We start from the raw sequence: 24,955 nt of genomic DNA, 5'->3' as shown, positions 1-24,955 counted from the left end.
CAGCTTCCAAGGCCCTTCGTCAGGCAGAGGAGCATGCAAAGGCAGAAGCCACAGGAACACAGCAGACACATCCACACTCCCTCAACTCCCTTCAGCATCAGTTTCCTCCTCTCATGCCCAACAACAAGCAGCAGCAGCCTCAGCCTCCCACCGAGCCCAGTGAGGGGGCTCCAAATTTAGGCAAACAGCCTACCATGTCCTACGCGAGCGCTCTTCGCGCTCCACCTAAGCCCCGGGCAGTTCGGCCTGAACAGGTCAAGAAGAATAGCGACCCCCTCTCCCTCCTACAAGAGCTGAGTATAGGAAGTTCAAATGGTAGCAATGGGTACTATTCCTATTTTAAATGAGTGTCACTTCTCCCACATAAGTGAATAAGTAATAATTTAAAAAAACAAACAAAAAAAAACAAATAAAAAAGAAAATTATAAAAAAGGTAAAATCATTTCTAAAAACACAAAAATTGTGCAAAGTGCATTTACAAGTTGTTTCTATCAGTAGGTTGGTTTTATGCATTTTGTTTCATTTAAACTTTTTATTTTTAACAGTCATTTTTTCCCTCCTATTTCACATATCTGTGAAGAAAATAAGTATATATAATGAATGCATTACTGGTATATATACATACTCATTATGTATATATGAATATATACTTATATTATCTACACTTGTATATGTACGTAATGCTAAAAAAAAAAAAAAAAAAGCAAAAAACAAACATAAAAAAACAAAAAAAGCTCAAAAACAATGGTGTCTGTTGGTTGACCACTTAGCTCCCGCTTGTATTTTTCCTTATTGAAGTTGTTTTGCGAAATAAGTATGTTTTTATTATTTTTTATTCCTCAGTTTCGAGTGGACATTACTTATTGATTTTCATACTACTGTAGATGTAATGGACATAAGCTAAGTGGTCAACTGACACAGAAACTACATGGAACAGTGTATAGAAGTAGATAAATTTTGCTCTAATATGTACATATAAAGAAAAAATAAAAGACTGAATCGTATGCCACAGACATGTCCTTAAATTCCTGCATCATGCTAGATTTGCAATATGAGTTTTAAAGTTTTGTTTTTCCTGTTTTTAGCTTCTGATCTTTAATTCTTAGACATCCTTACCTGGGAATCATCTTCAGTCATTTTTAGTAGAAAATGTGATTATTTATGGGGGAAAAATTACAAATATCGATTGCATATTTTAGCTTTTACCAGCTTCAACATCAAAGCAGCAACAACTGTTTCATTCCTCCTCTCTTTGCGTTAAAGATCAGAGAACACCATCCTTTTCAGTGATAAGATTATCCTAGACTGCTTTGCTTGTGGCTGACACGCAGTTACATGAATTCTTTGTTGTTGTTGGTTTTATTTTATTTTATTCTTTGTTTAAGACCGTCATTGCATCGTGGACTTACTTTGCAACTCTTGTCCAACAGTATGACATTGTTTCAGTATAATTACTGGAGTGAAATGGTTTGTTTGTTTGTGTTTTGCTATTGGGCAGAGTTCTGTTTTTATTGTGTTGTTTTGTTTGAAAAGGTTGCAGTACTCTGAAGGCTTGTGTAAGTGAAGAAAGGACAGTGAGGTCAGAGTAGTGTGTCTAACAGGCAAACTGAGAAGATCTAGAATTGCAGTCAGATGTTTTTGAACACACTAAATTATTGGTCTTACGTATGTTGGAACTTAAGAGTAAACACCCTGAAATGTTGTAGGTGTGACAACTTTTTTTTAATATATATATATATATATATATGCTTCTTTATTTTCTTTATAATAACAATGAATAGAAAATTGCCCAAAGTTGATGATAGACCCGTTATGTTAACCTGATCTCAGATGATTTGCCAGTTTCTTGCCACTTAGTTTTAGGCCAGAATGTCCAAAGGTTTTGAAGTCCTTAGGAATAAATATTACTTACATCTTTTGTTGTTTTGTCGCAAACATTGGTCATTGATCATTTCCAGTCCTGCTCAAAGTCAGCAGCTTTTCCATGAGCTGGGTATTTTGGAAATTCAGAGTATGTAATATCAACCTTTTAAAACTGCTGAATGAAGAGTAACATAGAACTCGCTGTTCAGAAACCTTTGACTGTTTTGCTTGTAGGGTGTGAATATAAAGAATGAATCGGAAATATTGGGTTTGCTCCTCGTGGTTCACAGAACCTTTTTATTCAGATTAGATATATTAACGCTACTGCAGTAGACACGTTTCATTCTCTTTAATCTAACTGAAATTGCTCTGCTCGTGCTTTGCATTTCACTACGACAACATTTTTCTATATTTGTAACACCTTAATAAATTACAGGATGAATCATGCCGCTGAGTTACTCAAAAGGAGTTGACACACAACAGGAAGACACACGTACGTGCACATGAATTTTACTTGAAACCCAGCTGATTTGAGTCATGTGGAAATGAAGTATAAAAAGATGCTCGCACACTGTATCTGCCTATTTTATTTAACAAAAAAAAAAAAAAAAAAAAAGCGACAAAGCAATAGTGACAACAGTGGTCCAGTGCTCAGTCCTGTCATGTAATTCATGAATTGTTAACACATCACTGCCCCATCTGCAATTTGCTAAAAATAATAAATCGTTCTGCTGTTTCTTGGCTTCCACATGGTAGTTAATCCCTCATAAATCTCTCTAAAGGTCACTTCCTCAGAACCCCACTGCTAATAACTTTGTTTTCAGCAGAGAGCTTCATACACGGTATGGTTTCATTTTTGTCACATTCTAGCTCAAAGGTCCAGATTTTTTGACTTTGCAGAGAACACATACTTGTAAATATGCATTTTCTAGGTATTTACAAACAAGAACTTTGGGAACGCCTCAATTTTGTAGAAGCTGTTCAAAGAAGAGGTATGCCCTTTTTAATTATGCAAATTCACAAAACAAAGAATTCTAGAAATGGACAACAACAACCCGGTTGGTAGTTGCAACATCTTGGAACTTTTTTTTTTTGTTTGTTTGGTTTTTTTTGTTGTTGTTTTGTTTGTTTTTGTTTTTCTCTTAAAGATGGTGTCTGGCTTATTAGGCAGAGGAAACATTGTGTTGCAGCTGTTACAACTTCTTTCACTGTACAATGTGTATTTTTAAGTACATGTTGCTGGATTAGTCCTTCCCTGTTTTCTCACCACTTCCCAAGCTGTACAACAATCAAAATGGATTTGTTTTTAAATGTGAAGTCTTTTTCTTTTCTTGCATGTTGAGATGATCTGGCTGGTTTTTATCCCTGTTTTTACCAGTTTGTATTGATTTATCGATGGAGGGAAAAAAAGAAGAGAAAAAAAAAAAAGCTTTTTGTTTAACCTACAGAGTCAGATTTTGGTATATTATTTGATGTGTACAATAACTTGTGACATTATCAACAAATCTATTATACTATTTTACTAATGTGTGAATCAAATATGTAATGGTCATGTTAGGTTTTTTTGGTTTAGTTAGTTTTTTTTCTTTCTGCAGTTAGTTGGCAGATGTGAAGCTGAGGTTGCTCCCTCGTGTGTATTAAATTTAAAATACTGTGTTTAGGTGATCTGTTTTCCACACAATAGTCGCTGGCTGGTCTCTGAAGTTGTGCAATACTAATATTTCACCACTTCTATTGATACAGTTTTGGTCTTGAAGCAGAGGAGATCAAGCCTTTTTGTTTGTTTGTTTGTTTGTTTGTTTGTTTGTTTTTAAAGAAATGCTCATTTCTTCTTTTTTTTCTTTTTCTTTTTTCACAGCTCCCTGTCAGGAGTCTTTCTTTTGAAAGGAGACAATAAAAGCACTGTCTTGTGTGTGTGTGTGTGGTTAACAGTTTGATTTCACCTTCCAGAAATCACAGTCTGAGGTGTGTATTTAAGTGGGGGGGGACAAAGTGAAACCATCGTGTGTGTGTGTGTGTGTGTGTGGCACACTGAATGGGAGCAACCTTTTGCCCAGCCAGCAGAGAGCACTGTGTCCAGCTTTCTATAAGCGCCATCTTTTCCCGTTATCTGTTGGCTCTCCTCTGTTCTTCCCTCACTGCAGTGAATCAATGGCTCACCGGTCCTCCCAGCTTCTCAGTCCCATTGGTTCCTTACTCGTGGGTACAAAACAATGGATAGATCTGTTTTGCTCTTCTTCATTTCAGTTGGTGGTGGTTATGATTCAAGGATTTTTGACTGTGTTTTAAAGGTTTATTTTCTTTTGTTTTCTTTTTATTTGTTTCTCTATTAAAGTGTTTTTATTGAAACTGTTTGAGTTCTGTTTCTCTGTCTTCTGAATTGTTGTGTAGTTGTGCCACCTGGGTCCAGATGGACCTTTACTGCATTAAATAACGCGGTCCCAGATAAGTTTTCCACAGCATTTCAAGATTGAATTTTTATTACAAACCTATAAAGCAGTATATAACAAACACACTCAAAATCTAACGCATTCCAAACGTTGTTACTGCATGCCTCATTCAGTGAAAAAAACACTAGAAGTACAGGAGGTTCACGTCAACAGCTGCCTCTATTTTAAACCACTGGATCTTTTTTTTTTTTTTGAGTGACAATACAACTTTAAAGTCAAGTCAAAGAAAACTTATTTTAAAAGTAAATAAACAACTGGATTCTTTCCTCCTCCGTGCAAAGATGGATGCAAGGCTGACACAACAATGACAGTGTGGTTCTTCAGATACACCACATGTCAGCACAAAACGGTCTGAAATATGAACTCCTTGGTGCTCGAGTCTGTTTGCACAGAACAGCAGCCATTTCGTGAGTGACTTTGAGAAAAGTAAAAACAAATATTTAAGAGCCTTTCGGTGTGTCACATAACGTCAGCAGCTATATAACCTGACTTCTTTTTATAATGTTGTATTTAAAAAAAAAAAAAAAAAAAAAAAGCCCAGTAGAGGAGAAGTTCTGTAAGTGTCTGGCTGCGAACTTCATGCTTCTTGTTCTCTTTTATATCCCCTTGGTTGGTGTTGCACAATACAGGCTACACAGAAAAGGTTTATTCTAATAATGTCCTGTACATTTTTGCTTTTTAAACCCAGGTGACCTAATTTAGTTCAAATCCCCCACCAAATAGAATGGTCACTGACCAACTTTCACTCCTTAATGTGGACTGTTACGCTGTTACAGCTGAATTATAAACTGCAAGTAAACATCAGCTAAAGTCCGTGCTCATAATCTGAAAATATAGTGCAGCTCCATCACTCTATTAGTTTGCCACTTGCATATTGTGTGATTGCACAGCGTGACATCATTTACAACCGAAATTAAATTCAATTGGCGCTCATCTCTCTGAAACTCTGCATGTAAGGTTACAATTCAGAAAAAGACCATGAATCTGTGGCTTTTTTTCTGTTATCTATGCTAACAGCGTGTATAGATGCAAATGGACATTCGCCACATGGGTCAAACGGGTCATAACAACACATGAAAATGAACAGAGGCATGTTTTGTATCAGTTTGGCATGGAAGCTGTCAAGGCCTTGTATGTGCACCTGCTAGAACTGAACCTTTTCCAACATGACTGGTGCTGAAGACTTTGGGTGTTTAGCATTCTGCTTGCTACAGACACATACACCCAGACTCTGAGCAAGTAGTTTGCTCAAAGCTTTCCTTTACTCAGGAAGTTCTGGACTTAATGTGCAATTATTTAACTTTAAATGATGTTTTTTTTTCTTCTTTTATTTATCATTAGAGGTTTACCGTTTAAGCTATAGGCTAAAAAATGACTTAATTGACAGTATAAGAGGGCTTCTTGGAGTGATGCCATAAAAAATACAGAAGCACATTGGCTATGTACACGATATCATACATAATGCAGTACATAAAATCACCTGACCTGGATGTCAGGCCATTAATGCTCAAAATGTTTGTCTTTTTAACTAAGGAGTGACACATGGGGGAACTAGTAAGACCAAGGTCATAATACAATACCTTTTCACCAGTAAAAACATGCCAGCACTAAATCATGAGTTGGAGGGGGAAAGGAATATCTTAAAAAATACTACTAAATCCCATGTGGGAAATGTCAGCTCTTAGTGACGAGTAGAGCAGGTTTTAAGCAACTGTGGCCTACAACACAAAATTGCAGGCATTACAAAGGGCCGCTCTTTACACTGTGGTTTCTTCTCTGATGACAAGCTGATGTCGTTGAATCTAACCTCTGTATTCAAAATAAAAGACAAGTCATTCTTTTCCTGCATTTGTCCGTATGTCTTGCTATCACTCAACTTGTTCCGGTTCGGCGTCCATGCAGGTTTCCCATGGATTCCTGGGCATCTGAGGCATGGAGAGGAACAAGAGTGCAATGCCACAGAGAAAGAGGAGGACAAAGCCAGTGCAGGCACAAGCAAAGGACCAGCCGTAGTAGTATTCGATCCAAATTGTCTCCTCGCTCTCGATCATGCGCTTCACTGACTGACGCATCACCTCCAGTGAGATGAATGCACAGAGACCTGAGAAAGAGAGTGATTAAACATTAGACACGGCTTATAGTAACACCTGTGGCACCCGCAGATTCCCATGCTCACCAAATATGAAACACACACTGAACATAAAAGCAAAACGACTGTGAAACAGAAACTGAACACACCTGCAAATGCAAAAAACATGCCAGCAGGTTTAAGGAGGTAGTCTCTTTTTTTGCCTGTACCAGTACATGAGCCCAGCACACAAAGAGAGCCAAGGATCATGAAGGCCAGACTGAAGATGGAGATGGCTGCAGCTGAGATGTTGTACTCTGGAAAGACAAAAAAATGTCAGTCAATTTTACAGTCATGTTGTAAAATTTCCTGGATCTGCCACTGGCGGATTAGTGCATGTGGAAATGGACAAAAAGCATCTGTGAAAGTCTCATTAATGCTGAATGACAAAGACATGACCTGACAGGCAAAAAATGTAGATACTTTAATACTGAAGTGTTTTTTTCTTCTACTTGTAGGCAACAGAGCTCCAAATCTGCTGTGACAAATTATTATTAACCTGTCATCCATGCCTTCGCCTCTTCAGGTTTTCTCGCTTTTCTTGTCTCTCTGTTGTCCATGAAGGTTTTTGGGCTCCAGCAGAAGACAATAATGCTTTTTAAAGAAACGAACTATATACTTTAATTTCTATTTATAATTATAAAGCAACTAGAAAGTTAAACTTTACTCAAAAATTAAATAAACATTTTTTTTAATTAAAAGACAAAATAATCTTTTTTTTTTCGAAACTTTGCTTACTTTTACATCTAAAGTCTTTTAGTTTTAGTTGGTTTAGTTTAGTTAGGTTTAGTGTACGATATCACGAGATTATCGTACACTAATTTTGAAGTTGACTGTGTAAAAATCTGTCTCGTTTTTTCTGCTGAAATTTTCTCCACGGGTTTACAAAGGGTTTTTCTTGACATCAAATGCGAAATGTGTCCATACGTGTACTCTTGTCGCATTTTGTAGCATTCTCATGAGAAGCAGAGAGTGTGGGTGCTTCCCACCTTGTTTGTTGGCAACAGATCAAACATTGCATGTCTAACCTCTCTGCACAAGGTGATTATTTCTGATTGGATCGCTTCCAAACTTGTCCCGCCTCTCTACATACCTTATTCCTCATGTAACCAGAATATTTCCATCTCGTTTTTATTCGTCTTATAAGTCTGAGCCCATTTCATCATATTTTTTTGTCCTTGTGGGTTGTTTTTTATTTAGTTATCGTCTCGTTTTCGTCAAAAAAAGACTTTTGTGAATGAAAACTATGGTGAAATTACTTAGCCAACGAAATTAACACTTTAGTAGCTGAAAGTATTGTTATTTTGTGGTATTTGGTACTCTGGTTAGTTTTTAGGAGTAGCAGGGCAGATTTAAAGTACACTATTGTGCCCAGGGTCATGATAACAGGGTGATATTATTGTATGGTGATGCTGTGTAACTCACCATTTGTACACTAATAGAAGTCTATGCAAAATAGGCTATGTCAGGTTTTGGCTATCTGGGCCTGTGACTAGACTAACAACCTGGGGTGGATGGATGAATGAATGCTTTGGGTCTTTAGATTAGTTCCCCAAAGAAAAACACCTGCTAACTTCTCCATTGCTTTTATTATAAATACAAGGTCTTTGAAATTGGGTGCACTAATATAAATGGATTCTGGTCTTTCATTTAGAGTGTACAACAGCAGCTGGCTAGGTTTCTGAGCAGACAGGTAGATAGGAACCCAGGCCTTTGATCTGTAGCCTGTTTGCCTGTGAACCATACCCTAGGGAGAGAAAGGCACCCCTTTGGGGGGGAAAAGCCTTCATCTTCTACTGGCAGGGGAGGATGGGCTGCACCCTGAACAGCTCTCTAACATAAACCATGTGTGTTAGAGGTTGGTGTCTAACTCAAGTCTGCAAAACCATGGATTCTCACATAGCGTGAGCAACATAGACATCAAAAAGCTTTCTGCATTTTATTCATACAGCACTTGCTTCACTGCACTGCTCAGAAATTTTTCAGCCTGCAGAAACATGAACTTCTCATGTGCTAAATTTAACCCTCCAACACAGAAAGGGGCAGTATTATGAGGAACTGGTCAAGCCACGTTCAAATTCACAGTGTTGCTAATGTATTAATCTCTTTGGCAAGGTTCCTTTCTTTTAATGTGTACTGGAATAGGATTTATTTTTATTTTTTGCTATTGAGCGTACACTTTATGTCACTCTCCAAATTTAGCAGATTAGGTATGAGTACATATTAATACATACAGTATCGGATGCATCAATATAACCACCCTGCTGAAAGAGACAGTTTAGAAAGAAACTCCAATTGTCTGAGCCCATTAACCTGATCATCTCTTTTACTCTCAACTTTTCAAATTTTCACTTCATTTACATTTTTACTGGGAGCATCCCTACATGCCCTAAAGTAGCTCACTGACCACACGTGTATGTTCAGACCACTAACGGCCTCTGCATGGGAGGACTGATGTACAAGGAGGAGAAAACATACACAGCTGAACAAATGTATGTACAAGATATATTTTGCTAAAGCACAAAATTTCGGGACTTATGATCCACAGCTTCTGACCATCAGGGGAAACAACAAGAACTTGAAAAACTACTGAGGCAGACTATTGCATGTTATACAGAGAAATTGAAAATAGATATTGGTCAGCTGGAGAAAGAAAGAAAGAAAAAAAGAAACAAGTCAGATTTCAGATAGGATTTCTCCCGTGAGATGTTCTGACATTGATAGACGGTCGAGTCTGCCTGCTGTGACACTGCCGACTGTGCTGTGGTCAGATGTGAAACATAACTGAAAACTTGAACCCACACAGAGAAAAGCAGCAGCAAGTGAGATCATTTGGAAAATCACGAAGCAACTGCTACATTTCGACTCGTCTGATGTTCACTTCACACAGAGGAAGGAACATGAATTCAGAGATGAAAGCAACTTATTATTTCAGTGTTTTAAGACAGAATAGGCCGAAGCAATTGCCAAAGGGAGTGAAAACAAACAAACAAACAAACATACCTTTTTGTGTTTTATATTCAAATATCTCAGCATCCTGTCCTGGAGTGAAGTGCCTGAAGTAAGTGCAATTTTCGTCTGTGAAAAGAAAAAAAAACAAAGCAAAACCATATTTAGTTTAATTTTCTCTTCAAATCTGCACAGAATATTTGTACTCTGCTTTGTACCAGCACATTACGATAAAACCACAACAATAAAATACAGATATTACATCCACATGTTAAAGGTAAGTTTAAAATTGATTATTTTTAGTGCTTTTGGAGTTCTAATGCTCTTATTGGGAAACTTTTGATTTTACAGATTTTTAAAAAGTTGGCCTCGTCTTGCAAAATTTTATTACAATAAACTTAAATGTCTTCATATGTAAATAAAAGCTCTACTGATAAAAGGCGAGAGACGCATCAAGAGGGTTGTGAAGCACAGACATGATTAGTTAATTCAGTTGGGACTCTGATGGGAGCCTTCAATTGCACACAGCTATGATGAGTCAGTGTGGTATTCAATATGTTGCTATGTATGACCAAAAACCTTCCCGGACTTGAATCTAGATGCTCAGTTTTGACCATATAATCTGCCAGCAAATACACCAAATTGTCATAAAAGTGCTTTTACCTTGTGTTTGCTTGTCATTGACTGGGTTGTTTGGTTGTTTTTAAATTCCTCTCAGATCAAGGTCATATTTGTCAATGCCTAATTTATGTTTTATGATTCATTTTTATTTGACAAAATTTCTGTTTCTAATAAGACAGTTTGTTTTTCTTCTTTCTCAGGTTTGCTCCACATTTGTTCGCCCCATTAGCTGCATTCACCTTTTGTCACACGCCTTTGGAATATGGTACTTGTATTAAACACTTCACATGGTCTCAGCTATAGCTTCCATTTTTTGTCCAAAAGGGATTTTACATCCCAAGATAATGTTACAATTAAAAGTGGCTTCCCTGCAGAACTTTCTCCTTTGTGTGGTTTGACTCTGGTTGCAGACATCGAGTTCAGTTTCTGTCATGCAGACAAGGTGTTATGCCTTAGGGATTTGCAGATATAAAGCCAGGCGTTATGCATTATGTGATCACATAGTTGTTTGAAAGAAAAAGAAGTCTTTGATGCTGTGCCAGGTAGAAATGTTATCCCTTTTAGAAACAGGCTTGGTGTACATACAAAACTTGATTACATTTGATGATCTACCACATTTTGGCCAATGGGATATTTGGCCAAAACATTGGGAAATACGATCATTCAAATAATTAAAAACATTTGAATGATCATATTTGCTCAAATAGTGAGAAGATTTATGCATGCAGCACCAGATCATCAGTTCTCTCATGCACAGTCAGGTGCATGTCCATGATCTCGACGGTATGAGGGCTTAACACACAGGCACATTCCTTATCCCAGTTTCCACACGCGCTCATCATGGGAAGTGAAATGCTTTCATGTGAAAATATGAAGTACTGCATGGTATGATTTTATGGTAAGAGCTTGATAGCTTTGACATTCTTCTATTTCTCAAGAAACTGAGCTAAATGGGATGTCAGGTGCCCCTAAAAGGAAATAACAGGGTAATTTGGTGTAACAGGCGCAAATAGTATTTATGAATCATATTTTTCCAAGTCAAGTCAACAGTGCAATGTTCACACAAAGCTCCTTTGAAATGGCAAGCTTTTAAAGCCATGTGTCATACTGTGTGGGCCTACATGCAAAAAATAAATACATAAAAACCTTTTTTATGAATGAGGACAGGGACTGGCCATCAAAGAAAGGAAGAAAAAAAAACCAGTGGTTGTTACTAAGCAACAAGCGCTGCTGTTTTTCACTGGAGAATGTGATAGAGGTTTGTCACCTACATGTGTTTATTGAGTCAAACCTTGCATTCAAAACAGATGCTGGCCTTTGAACCCCCCCCCCCCCCCCCCCCCCCCCCACACACACACACACACACACACACACACACACACACGCATATGCCTAAATACATAATGCTGATCAATGTCAGTCATCCACCAAAACATAATAATGAAAAAATAAAAACACATGGTCTCGATGTTCGAAAGTGTTTCATAATTATGTTCATTAAGCTTAAGCTTAGCAGGTTTATTCCCACATGTGACTGTGTGTGCTGCCTAATTAAACTTACCTCAGAGTGCATGTTTTTATAGAAATGTGAGGAAGAACTGTTGGATAAAAACGTATCTGTTATCATCTGTGGAAGCATGCTACAACAAACCCAGAGACACACACACACTAATCCAATTTTGGGTTACTGTTAGTCCTCGTCCTGCCAGGCTGTTTTGACGAGCTCTATAAAGCCTCCCTTTTTCCAAATAGGGCTGTCCGCCATCTTTCGACTGACAAGGCCAGGATGCAGGATTAGCAGCGTCTCTGCACATTGTCATGTCAGAGCAGCGTCTTTCCTCGCATTGATTTGTGGTGTCAGTTCATTTTTGGCTACATTTGGCTGTCAAAGCCTTCCTCATTCTTTGCTTTATCAGCTATGACAAGTGGAGTGTTGTTGCAGGGTCAAGAAAAATGTACATGTCAACAAAATTACTTTCAGTAAAGGTCGATCAGTGGCTTCTTTCAAACTTTTGTTACTACTTTGCTGCTTTTGCATGGAAATGTGTCCTAAAGATGAAAGGTGCACTTTTCCCTTCTCTGTAATACTCTGCTAATCTAAGCACCCTCTTTGCAAATGCATAAAACTTTGATCCCACTACAAACCTCAAATACCACATGGATGCATGCCTATTTAGGTCAGAAAGGCATCACTAGCACCCTTTCCCCATATACAATGCCCATCCCTTGGTTGCTATGTTGCATGCCTATATAGGCAAAATACCATTGATTCCATTGCTCTACAGTTGACAGGCTAACAAACCCTCCTGTGTCAGTGGCAGCTGAACTTCATTCGACCATGGCCTGCAATGACTTTGCCAAATTCTTCACTGAAAAAATCCAAAAAATTTGACAAGCAATTGGTACATCAACAGCAGATCCAGGATATGTACTGTGTCCACCAAAAAACTGTTTAAACACCATGAAACAGTTTCAACCTATTAACAGCAAAGACCTGGAGGACATCTTAGGTAAACTGAACTCCTCCTCCTGCTGTTTAGATGTCCTGCCAACAAGTTTTTTCAAAAAGGTCTCAAAGACTTTAGAGTCAGACCTGTTACAGATCGTCAACTTTTCTTTATTATCAGGTGTGTTTCCAGAATCACTAAAAACTGCTGTAATCAAACCTATACTGAAAAAGGACAATCTTGACAAGACACAAATGAACAACTACAGGCCGATCTCAAATCTCCCGTTTTTAAGTAAGATCATTGAAAAAGCAGTTTCTCAACAGCTCAGTTACTTCTTAAAACAGAATAATTGCTACGATGCCTTCCAGTCAGGTTTTAGACAGAACCACAGCACTGAAACCGCTCTGACCAAAGTGTTTAATGACATATGTCTGAATACAGACAGTGGAAAAATGTCAGTCCTAGTTTTACTGGATCTCAGTGCAGCATTTGATACAGTTGACCACAACATATTACTCAAACGACTGGAGAACTGGACAGGTCTTTCAGGAACTGTACTAAACTGGTTCAAAACATACGTAGAAAACAGGAAATACTTTGTATCAATAGGTAACTTCACATCTGAGCAGACAAGTATCACATGTGGAGTTCCCCAAGGTTCCATCTTGGGACCCCTTCTGTTTAACATCTACATGCTCCCACTGGCACAGATTATAAACAACAACAAAATAAACTATCACAGCTATGCAGATGACACACAAATATATATCACAATGTCACCAGGAGACCGAGGCCCTGTACAGGCTCTTGGTAAATGCATTGAGGAAATCAATGACTGGTTGTGCCACAATTTTCTCCAGCTAAACAAAAACAAAACTGAGGTAATAGTCCTTGGCGCCAAAGAAAAACGATTACAGGTCACCAGAGAACTTCAATCTATACATCTAAAAACCACAAACCAGGCGAGAAATTTGGGTGTAGTGATGGATGCAGACCTAAACTTAGAAAAACACATTAAGACAATAACAAAGTCAGCTTACTATCACCTCAAGAATATATCAAGGATAAAAGATCTGATGTCTCAACAGGACCTGGAAAAACTAGTCCATGCATTCATCTTTAGTAGGCTTGATTACTGTAACAGCATCTTTACAGGTCTACCTAAAAAATCAGTCAGACAACTACAGCTCATTCAGAACTCTGCTGCTCGAGTCCTCACTAAGACCAAAAAAGTGGACCACATCAGTCCAGCTCTGAGGTTCTTACACTGGCTGCCTGTCCGTCAGAGGATAGACTTTAAAGTTCTGATGCTGGTCTATAAAGCTCTGAATGGTTTAGGACCAAAATACATCAATGACCTCCTGACCCAGTATGAACCATCCAGATCCCTCAGGTCATCTGGATCCGGTCTTTTATCAGTTCCCAGAGTCAGAACCAGACACGGAGAAGCTGCATTCAGCTTTTATGCTCCTTATATCTGGAACAAACTCCCAGAAAGCCTCAGATCAGCTGAAACACTCAGTTTATTTAAATCCAGGTTGAAGACTCACCTGTTCTCAGCTGCATTTGAATAAAGCACCAAATCCACACTTTAAGCTTAAATTTCAAAACTTACATTTAACTACTGATTTTATCTACTGTTCTGATTTTATCTGTTTTGATTTTATATACTGTTTTGTTTGTTTGTTTGTTTGTTTGTTTGTTAATTAGTTAGTTAGGTTATTTGCTTGTTTTAATCAATTTTAAATCATGCTTTTTATTTGTTCTTGTTTCTAATGTCTCTGTAAAGCACTTTGAATCACCTTGTTGTTGAATTGTGCTATACAAATAAACTTGCCTTGCCTTGCCTTGCCTTGCTTTTTTGGGCTGTGAATCCCATCCTCGGGGAGTGTGAAGTAATTTGAGTGGTGGGCTGCACGGAGATGCGTAGCTGCAGGAAGGTCTTGAGGGAACAGGCCGGTGGGAGAGCAGGCCTTAGAGCTATGCCTGACTCTTTCAGGCGGCCCCGTCACTCAGAGGACTTGGCTTGAACACTTGACCCTCACGCGGCACAGCTGAGTATTTACGTGGCCTATATTTATACCTACAGCGGGTGTTTGCTGAGCAATTTACACAGTAATATATATATTTTTTTTAAATCTCATGTTTTTGGGAACAGTTTTAAAATTGCTTACGCTTTTGGCCAATAAAATGCCGTCACATAATTGTTGTTTTCAATACTATTGAAAATTAAACATAGGGTGAAAAACTTGGAAGCGGCTTGCCAGAACATCTGATGTTGCACATTAAGACTTAACAGCTCCGATACTCAAAAGACATATGCAGTTAAATATAAAGCAGGATAATGCCAACAACTAAAATATTCATTAGGTTAATTTGTTACTTTTTTCTCAAAGCTGGTACAACATGTAAATCTTTATTGTACACTTAACTTGATTTTATATCACAGTCTGTGCTTTATCAACAGCTGATATAAATAACAAGTCAACCCATATTTTCCAGTTGAGTCGCTCTCAGCGAACACCATCTCACACGCTGTTCAAGTCCTGTGTTGGATCAGAGTTTGACACCTCTCTGAGGACAAGTGGTTATGATAAACAATATTGTTCCTGTCCAAATACAGTGGGCCTGGGGAAGCCCCTGGAAACACGGGACTTCTGCCTGTTTTTATTTACTTCTTCTAAAGCTATTTGCCAAGTGAAACGGATCTGTTTCATTTCAATGACTGTAATATATTGCATTGTCCAAAAATATTCCAGATCACTGCTTTCACTGTGTAGTTGTTTAAAAGTCAAAAACTGCACATGAAGAACCCAACCCAAAAACATTTGTCTCTTGGAGTTGCTGTCTTAAGAATTCCCTGTGTGCCTGGGCGGGTCACACTTATTTGGAATATTCAGCACATGCCTGCAGCAACAAGCCCCCCTCAGGCATCTCACTTGCTCCTGAGACGGCCCTGCAGTGCAGACAGTGTCTGGGATTCCTAAAAGTTGCAGGCTGCCACAATCAGGTTCTATTTGTAAGTAGTATAAATTTGGTATGATGTCTGGGCACGCTTCCAAAATCTCATATAACTTGGGCTCAGATAACACAGTCAGAGTTTTTCAGATAATGTTCAATTACCCATTTGCCCCCAACAGTAGCGTAACTCTCACTCCAGATCATTGGCACCACGAGTCTTTGCTTGCCAACAACGGCTCAGCACTTCTTTTTAAATTTTATTACAGTCTGCATTTTATTCAGGCACCTTTAACAGCACGATGTACCACATCATGTTTATTTGGAGTCAAGACATGCACACCAAGGTGAGCCCTTTGTAGGGCATGAAAATGCATCACCTATAAACTGTGGTGGGCAAAGTATTTAGACCATTCAGTTAAGTAAAAGTATTAATACCAGTGTAAAGTGACATGTTGAGTAGGCTGGTGTAAGCATACACCACTGCAAACACAATCCAGAAGCAGACCAGCCTCCATTTGATGTCTCCGTGTTATATTAAATGTACCGACATTTCTATTTCTATTTGATGCACAAGCAGCATTTAAATTGGATCATTTTGTGCTGTTTTCACCTTACCTGCCTTGTACAGACTGAAAGATCCTTAATATGTTAAAAAAAAGATGAATGGGTTTTTGAAATGAACATGGCCAAATTAAAAACTTTAATTTCCCCGTGGCTGTGGCGGTGGTAATATTAGACTGTGTGAAATCTATCTCAAAAGTGTCCTCAAGTAAGATGTTTGAGGAAAGGCTTTTCATCGCTTTTCATGGAGGCTGCTCTATCCAGTTTCTCTGTATTTCAGGGAGCTCTGATGCAGTGTCCATATCCATATGGGTATTATTATCAGCTGTCTGCAGGTTCTGTGGCAGCTGACTTTACTAATAAGATTATCTGTCAGAAAAGAGGAGCCAACCATCAGGGTTAGTCTCCAGTCTCTTGAGACTCTTATGCTTAGATTTCTCTGGCTGATGTCACATCTATCTACTGTTATCTCATGTCAACACTTTGCATCTATGGTTGGTCATAGTGGTTGGTCATTCTGGGTGCTGTTTATTCCAAGACCACCAAGATAGTTTAAACACAGGCTAAATGCTTCGACTAATATTTATATTACACTACCGGCTACTTCTTTAAAACACATTTCAAAGATGTTTCAGAAGTCTAATCAAACAGGCCCTGAAATGCTGTCGGCACATAACAATATGTATCCACGGGAAAAACAAAAAAAAAGAAAAAACAAGCTGAATGCATGAAAGGACTAAAACATGAGGAATACAACAGGATGTGTTTGTGTTGCAAAGGGAAGTTTAGAAAGTCATATGACATGTCTAGTGATCCTGCATCAGGATCTCTATTCTTAGTAGCTTCATACCTTAAAGTAGCATCTTACTCGCATGCAATATTTTTCCAAAAAAGACTGAACCTTTGGAGAGATAGCACAGCCACAGAGACTGAAAACTAAAAACTGGCTCTCAGGTTCACTTTCATGCTCCAGTTGCAAGAAGTTTTCTCTCAGATTTTCTCTTACCTCCAGGCAGGCTGATGGGTCCGCAGCCGTGCCCTTCGTCGTAGTGTTCTGAGCTGATGTAGATGTACTTCTTGCACAGCCTCCACAGGCCGAAGTGGGCCGCCTCACAGGTCTCATTGAGTTTCTCCACCTTTGGGCTAAGAACTGCCCAGTGGTCCGTTACCACTGCCGTGAGCATGCATGCCATGCCCACCAGCAACACAAAGATGGCAATCTTAATCTTTGTACGCTTGTGCATGTTCGCAGGTGGTGAGATTTCTGTTCAGTGAATATTTTTCCCCTGATAAAATAGGAAACCTTAATAAAACTGGATGCTCTGCAATGTAGACACACTGGTCTGTGTCCTTAGGGCTTCTTTCCTCAGTGACTGCAGCACAAAAATCTCTTCTCCTTTTCTCTCACCACCCAAGACTAGTATCTTCTCTCCTCCAGTCACAAATCTGTGCTTCTGGTTGGAAAGGAAAGGGGCCAGGCGGCTCTGTCCTACTTTCAAGTCTCCTTTCCCCTACTCACTGTGAGGTGCTGCACAACTCAGGGGCTGCAAGTTTAGATAAACAGCTGTTGAGGTAGATCAGGGAAGTTGATGACCAAAGTGTCTACCATGGTGGGTAATGGGCGTAGAGGGGGTTGCAGCATGTGCTGGTCAGTGTTTTTCAGGGGCGGGGGGATGCTATAAATGTGATCGGTGAGTCAAGTTGTCAGGCTGTCTTCTTATCTGGTTACACCGCCAGTGGGCGGAGATGTGTAACGTGGACTAACATTTGTCTCTTGTCTTCACATTCACATAAGAACTATTAAAGTAAACGTCTCAGCCTTGGAAATATAGTTTCCCCTGCTTCTCAGTTTCATTCATCATACTGTTTGTATCTTAACTCTACCTCACCTTAACACTGCGTCTGTGTGGATTTGTCTCTGTAAACTATTTATAAGGAAAAAGTGGAAGTGTTTACAAAGAGCAGCAACTGTGTTTCAGCTGACAAGAAAAGCATTTTCCCCCTGGAACAATAACACGTTTAGTCTTCCTGTCAGGAAGGATACTTAATGTGTCTTATGTACTTCATATAAAATTTGTCATAATTTTTCATTTTCTTTTAATAGCTGAAAATGTACTTATTTTCTATCATTACAGTATTAGCAGCATACCAGATATAAACAAAAAAACAAAAAAAACTAAACCAAAAAAAGAAAAGCAAAAAAGAATAGAGACAAGGGACACACTTGAGGAGAAAAAAAAAGACAAAAGGTGTGCTAATCCCGTTGATTCCTCTCTGACTGTAAATCATGTTGGCACGGTTTTTAAGAGTTGGCCCACTTCAAGTCTCTTTAAAAGACTTGTGGCCCACTTTTTCCCTGGCGTGAGCAGAGACACCAGTGAAAGTCAAAAAGTCATCACAGCAGCAGAATAGAATTGTGAGAGATCACTGCAAGCTAGCACACACACACACACAAACACACACACTCCTCGTGCATATGGTACGACAGCTTTTCTCCATGCCCCTGGTACACTGCGCAGAAACACTTTCCCACACACACACACACACACACACACACACACACACACAAATATGAGTGAAGCCTCCAGCTGACAGATCAGTGACCAGCGACACCCTTACATGTTTCCCAAAGACTTTCAGAAAAATGACAATGTCAATAATCTTACTGAAACATTTTGGATCAACTAAAGGCTTTTCAGGGAGTTTTAGGGAATCCTGATTATAATGAATTACATTAGTCCAGCCTAGAAGCAGCAAATGCATTAACTAGTTTTTCAGTGTCACTTTAAGACAGGACGTTTCTAATTTTAGAGGTATTGTGCAAATGGAAGAAAGCCACCCTACATATTTGTTTAATATGTGCATTCAAGGACATCCTGGTGAAAAACAACTCCAAGATTCCTCCCACCATTACAAGGTAATCCCATCCAGAGTAAGAATCTGGTTAGATACCATATTTCTAAGATTTTCAGGACCGAGTACAATAACCTCAGTTTTATCTGAATTAAGAAGCAATTTAGCTTAGAAGAAAGTTAGCGGCCATCTAGGTCTTTATGTCTTTAAGACATTCCTGCAGTTTAACTATTGGTGTGTGTTATCTGGCTTCATAGATAGATAGAGCTGGGTGTCATCAGCATAGCAGTGAAAATGTATACTAGGCCTTCTAATGATACAGCTTAAGAGAAGCAAGTATAATGCAAACAAAACTGGTCCTAGCACAGAACCCTGTAGAGCTCCATAATTAACCTTAGTGTGTAAAGACGACTCTCCATTTCCATTAACGAACATGCATGGGATTAGGTTAATTGGTGATTTAAAAATTCACTGTAGGTGTGAATGTGAACATGAATGGTTGTTTATCTTTATGTGTTAGCCCTGCAGCCCTGCGTCTTGTTCTGTGGCAGCTGTGTTAGGCTTCAGCACACCGCGTGACCCTGAACTGAAAAAACTGAAGAAAATGGATGGATGGATGGATGGATGGATGGATGGATGGATGGATATTTAAAATTTGCTTGTGTAACACGTGTACGTATGTATGTCTGGATGCCTTACCATATAAGGAAACCAGGATGACCGTTTAACCAGTCCAGTCCAGTCTTTCCCACACCTTAATATAGTTTTGATTGATGGCACTGACATAATGACTCTTTATAGAAGAACAACAGCTGACCTCAAAGACATTAGTTGCTTCACCCTTTGACCTGACTGGAACTCAGGGAGCCCACTGGAGTTGTAGGTGTACATCCAATTCCTCAGGGGAACTTTTCTGGCTCTTCAAATATCTTCCAAGGGAAATCATCTCATTTTGTGGACTAATTGGACAGAGCTTGAACCATCAAATCCCACTGATTGTAATCACAAAGGTCACAAGGTGACATTGATTGTGGTTTATTGTGACTGCTTCTCATTTGCAGGGATAAACCCCCGACATCATGGACAGAGGAGACATTGATCATTTTCAGGAAAAGCTTAAATCACTCTGTGGTCATCTTTGCTCTCATCTGACCAAAATCAGTCACGTTTGTCTTTTCAAGTTAGAGATATCTGGATAGAGCCAGTCTATGTTTAGATTTCAATACCAGTGGGATCTTATTTGTGAACACTGTAAATGTGTGAAGACAAGTGTAAAACCACAAGGAATTCATAATCTGGTGGTGTCGTAATTGAGAAGCACTGTAATGATTCTCAGAGGAAGAGGATCCACGTGCAACAGACAGCTTTTTTATTTCTCTGTTTTGTGCATCTTTTACCGTCCTTCACAAAACCTGGAAATCCTTCTTAAATCACCATCTTGCAGGATGTATCACTTTCTAAAACACATCTGGAGGAGAGAGGAGTGAGGAGAGAGAGAAGGAGGCTCACCAGAGGAGCTGGAATCAAGGATGTAAGGGCATATCTTTTGTAGAAGTGCTTTCCCTGTGACTCAAAGGCGAGACACACAGCTGGAATATAGCAAGCAAAGTACTCTAAAGATAAGTGTTCCTTTGGATTTGGTTGTTTCAGTTGTTTTAGTTAGTTCAGATGATCAAACCTTTCTCCCACCATTTTTGTGATCTCTGTACCGCTATTCATATTTGATTTGCATATTTTTAAAATGAGGGCTTTGAAGGATTGATGCTTCATTTTGCTAAATGCCTGCTACCTCAAATCCTCTCCCTTATGTATTTTGTTCCTCTCCTCACATGTCATTTGTTGGTTTCTCCTGTTGTAGTTCACCTGGTTGGGCTTTTCACTTGGCTTTAAAATAAAGTTCTTGACTATATCTCAATATGAATAGCGACAACAGAAAATAAAAGCCATTCACATTTGAAACAAAATCATGCTTACCTTATTTCTGAGGAGGTTTTCTATATTCTTCATTTCGACCAACCACCAGTCTAAAAAGAAGTGAATGCTTAAACTATTTGATAGGGTAGCTGGTGGCATAATACTAAAAACAACACTGCATAAATGATGATCTCATAATTAAAAGAACAGAGCGTGTAATCATGAGTAAAGGTTAAGATGATTATCAATCATTATTGTATGTGAGAGGGCTATTGTTATAAATTGTAATAATTAGTAATGCCCTCCTTCACCCATTGCAAATTACACTGGCCAAGATTTTGTAAGACCAAAATCTAAGACTCATTTAGTCAGAAACTGCAGTTACCAGATGTCTTTCAGTTTGTATTGAAACCTAGCTGTCTCCTCAACTTGCTGCCAGATTGTTAATCCGCTGATGTGGGTGTGTATACACCAAAGAAAATTCAGCAAGACCAGACTTTCTTTGCTTTAGCTGGCTCAACAAAACCTAAAACCCCAGTGGAAGATAACAATAGCAGTTATTAATTTTCTGTGTTAAGCCTGGATTGCTGCTTTCAGAATCACATATAAATGGATATTTCACTCATCAGTGACTCTTTTTCCACAGAAAATGATCCTCGGGACTACTGCTTACACCAATCAGATATTTTATCATCATTACTTAATAATGTAATTATAACAATATGTAAAAATATAACTCTTCTTTACTGGAAGGGACACAGTTGGGGAGCAGTTAGGGCTGTCCGTTTGTGGTTTACCGCTATGGCAACTCTTGGATCAATAAACCATTTATTTTTCTCTCTGCATGCATCAAACCTCATCTTCTTTTGTTAATGAAATCAGGCCTGAAGCTCTATCACTGTCGGCTTCTGCACCAAACTTGAGCTGGACTACCTTGTTACATGTGATATAAGGCATCTGAAACAACCAAGACCCGCTCGACTTGCCATGGAATCAAGAAAGGGTAAGCACACTGAAAGGTTTTGTCACCAGTAATGAACTTAATCCAGCTGAGAAAATGATATAAAGCAAAGACGCATATATTATATGCATTTTACTTTATTTTCTCTTCTGACATGAGTTTAATAAAACGCACTCTTTATGTGTATGCTTTGCAGTAGCGTACATTATAGATCATTATTTTTATTTTAGTAAAATTCAAAGGCCTCAAATGGGACAACATCAAAGCTGTATTTAGACAACAGATACTTAACTGTGACAATAACGTAAAAGAAAATAGTTGCCACCTCAGCCAGCTTCATTCTCACCTCTGTGATGACTGATGGTCCCTTGGTGCTCTAATTTTAAAGTCAGCACTAAAACTGGTGCCTGAATAACAGTTCCCTTGTGAATAGCTTTCCCACAGAGTCTGACTTAATCAAAAGGTTACTTTGGTATTAGCAACAGCGTTGCATTAATGCTTGCTTATTGTCAGCTGCTTTTCTGCAGACTGTAATATAATTGGATATGTTACGCTACACCATTATGATCTGGTTTTTGATGTGTCATAGCTGCTTAAAGGGGTTAAACTCCAACTGCTGCTGGCTAAATCCGGTCTTAGTGCAGTGACAGATGCCGTCCTAATGGCTGCCCGTGGCTCCTGGATTGACAGTGTGGCACAGGGAGTGAGGAATCGTGCCCCCTGCTAGGAATAATGTCAGCCATTTTAAATTTTCAAAAAGAAATCGGGAGGAACCAGAGAGATGTGATCAAGCAGAGGAAATCATATCTGAGTTTCACATTCGTTCTGTAGCCTCACAACACATTCTGTGCTAATAAACAATAGGAAGATGACATATTACAAAACTAGTCACATCCTATGCTTTGTTAATGGGTTTTCCTTGTGAAGGCCACCTCTGAGTTTGAGTTCCTGTATGTCTGCCTCTACACTTTCCTAACTGTGTCCACCTGTGCCTCGTTTCCAGTGTAGCCTTGTCTTTCCCTTTGCTCTGTCAGATCATCTGCTTCTCTGTTTGTTCCCCCTGTGGGGCCCGATGACAGCTGGGCTATTCTCCAAATGGATGGATGGATGTTCCCTGTGCTCCATGGCCTTTTTAGCTTTATTGCCATTAAATTTTGTTTGCCTAACCTACCTGATCCTGGATTTGTATTTATATCTTCATTTTTAAATTGTATTATTTATTTATTTATTTATTTATTTTGCCTGTCCCATTTGGATCTTTAGGCATCAGAATTGTTGTCTGAAATCCAAGAAAGATGCCAAGCGGATTTACTTTACCAAGTGGATCATCATGGCCTTGCCATATTGGTCCATTTGAGTGACCTTTATTATAATTATGTATTTATTTTATTTGATTTTTGGTTGTTACAGATGAGACTGGAGGATAGGACAGGGAGAAAGGATGAAAGAAAGAGAGGGAGAGAAAGAAAAATAGAGGAGAGAAGAGATGGTGAGAAAGGGGGAAAGAAAAAAAAAGAAAAACAAACAAAACACCTGGATCACCTGTATGGAGATAAAAAGAAAGAAAGAAGAGAAAACAAACAAAAAGAACAACATAATAAATACAACACCATCACAATAAACTAGCTAACAGTAGATAACAGTAGATACTAAATATTAAATGTTATTGTGCAGTACGCAAGATCGGCAGCACACAATGTGCTTTGAGGTAGCAGCCAAGAAAGGTGTAGTTTGTGTCTGTGAACCTGTGTGGATCAACACGCTTGTATTTAAAAGGTTTCTCCAAGTAACGATCTGCTAGGGAGTGTGGGGAGCCATAGCCCCGTCCCCCAGGGCATGAAGCAGGTATGGAGGAGATCCAGGCCCCAGAGTACGAGGACCCAAGGAGGACCACGGGCAACCGTGCCACCCTCCTGGGAAGAGCTGAGTAGAGCCCCAAACGAGAGGTCACCCAGCAGCCACGGAGCAGAGGCCAGAGGGGGTTGCAGTGACGTGCCCGCGGGCTCTGCCGGCAGCCAGCTGTGTCAGAGAGGACCGAGCCTCAGGCCCAGAGGCAAGAGGCCTGAGGGCACCCCACCCCCCGGAAGGGGCCCAGCCGGGCCACAGGCGCCAGGCCCCGCCAATCGGCCACCAGGATTGAATTGGTACATACATGAGTGCCCATCCCCAGACTCCCAGGAACCACCAACACACCAACGTCTGAGGGCATCAGCCACCGGCAGGGAGTGTGGTGAGGGGAGGTAGGCCTTCATACCTCGGAGAGCCTGAGATGTTCCCAGAGAGGTGGAGTCTAAGACCGAACCTGACATATAGACACAGACGAACAGGCGCACGCAGACACAAACGTGCATTCCCACCCCCATATACACAAACAAATACTCGGCACTCACCCGACGTGGAGACAGACACAAATAGACACTGTACACACATTCACACTCACCAAACATACTCTATATCCCAGGTCCAGGTACACCTGCCCCCAGAGGGGCAAACCGTACCTAGACCCAGGAGATGATATTTATATCTTCAAGCCAACAACATGGTGTATGAGGCTGACCTTGTAGCAGTACCATGTTACAGTGCACAAAAATGATTTTTCTTTGTGCAGTCCCTTAAGTCAAAGCAATAAATATTGTCGGTTGATTAACTTTATATATCCAGTTTAGATTTGGAATTAGGACAATTATAGCTCACACACTTGTTTACCTGGTAAAATAAAGTGTTGCTGTTGTAAAACCTTTGCTATGGCATTTGTGTGCGTGTTTTTTCATACAAAGATAGATAAAGTATGAGCTGTTGTCCCCTGCTGTCCAAAGACAGGACCAGACTTTAAATCCTGAAATCTTATTCTATCCTTCCTGAACAGCAAGATACTACTGCTAACAAGCATGTTGGCTAGTCCTGCGACTGCATGGAGAGGTGACCCTGCCATTTTCCTCTCAATTACTGGAGAAGAATTTGATGGCGCCCAACAGGAAGGGGTGGGGGTAGAGAGAGGGGGGCATAGCTTTTTTATGGATGAAAATATCAGTGGGGGCTCATGGCATTCATAGGGCTTAACAGCTTGGGTGATGGCTGGAGAGAGGGGTGAAAGATGAATTGCTCAAATTCAGGGCTGGGATGGAAACCGGGTCATCAGAGCAGTTCAGCATAATAAAGATACATCACACACAAGCAGGATGGAAAATAAGTCTATTGTAATTCAAGGCATACCCTTGTCCACTTCAGTGACTTGAATGACAAC

General features: G+C 39.5%; 2 protein-coding genes across 2 annotated transcripts in view; one reads left to right on the top strand and one right to left on the bottom strand.

Moving 5' to 3' along the window:
• The window catches only part of helz (helicase with zinc finger), a 51,038-nt gene extending 46,826 nt beyond the window's left edge, over window positions 1-4,212 (top strand). Inside the window, exon 33 of the mRNA XM_086296310.1 lies at window positions 4-4,212. Coding sequence (XP_086152436.1) covers window positions 4-347 — 344 coding nt within the window. The 3' untranslated portion in view covers window positions 348-4,212. The remainder of the gene's footprint in view (window positions 1-3) is intronic.
• LOC147328135 (voltage-dependent calcium channel gamma-1 subunit-like) lies at window positions 3,853-17,606 on the bottom strand. The gene is made up of 4 exons (XM_086296311.1): window positions 16,990-17,606; window positions 9,445-9,519; window positions 6,552-6,698; window positions 3,853-6,414 (listed from the first exon to the last, which is right to left on the bottom strand). The coding sequence occupies exons 1-4, from the start codon at window positions 17,225-17,227 to the stop codon at window positions 6,182-6,184; spliced, it is 693 nt and encodes a 230-aa protein (XP_086152437.1). The 5' UTR covers window positions 17,228-17,606; the 3' UTR covers window positions 3,853-6,181.
• Window positions 17,607-24,955: the final 7,349 nt, after the last annotated feature.

The sequence above is a fragment of the Aulonocara sp. 'chitande type north' Nkhata Bay genome, linkage group LG6 (genome assembly GCF_057382095.1).
Source record: "Aulonocara sp. 'chitande type north' Nkhata Bay isolate Kocher_YH1m ecotype deep benthic linkage group LG6, A_spYH_male_GT1.1, whole genome shotgun sequence".
Classification (NCBI taxonomy): Eukaryota; Metazoa; Chordata; class Actinopteri; order Cichliformes; family Cichlidae; genus Aulonocara; species Aulonocara sp. 'chitande type north' Nkhata Bay.
The sequence above is the reverse complement of the archived record's forward strand: the minus strand, read 5'-3'. Positions and strand labels throughout refer to the sequence as shown.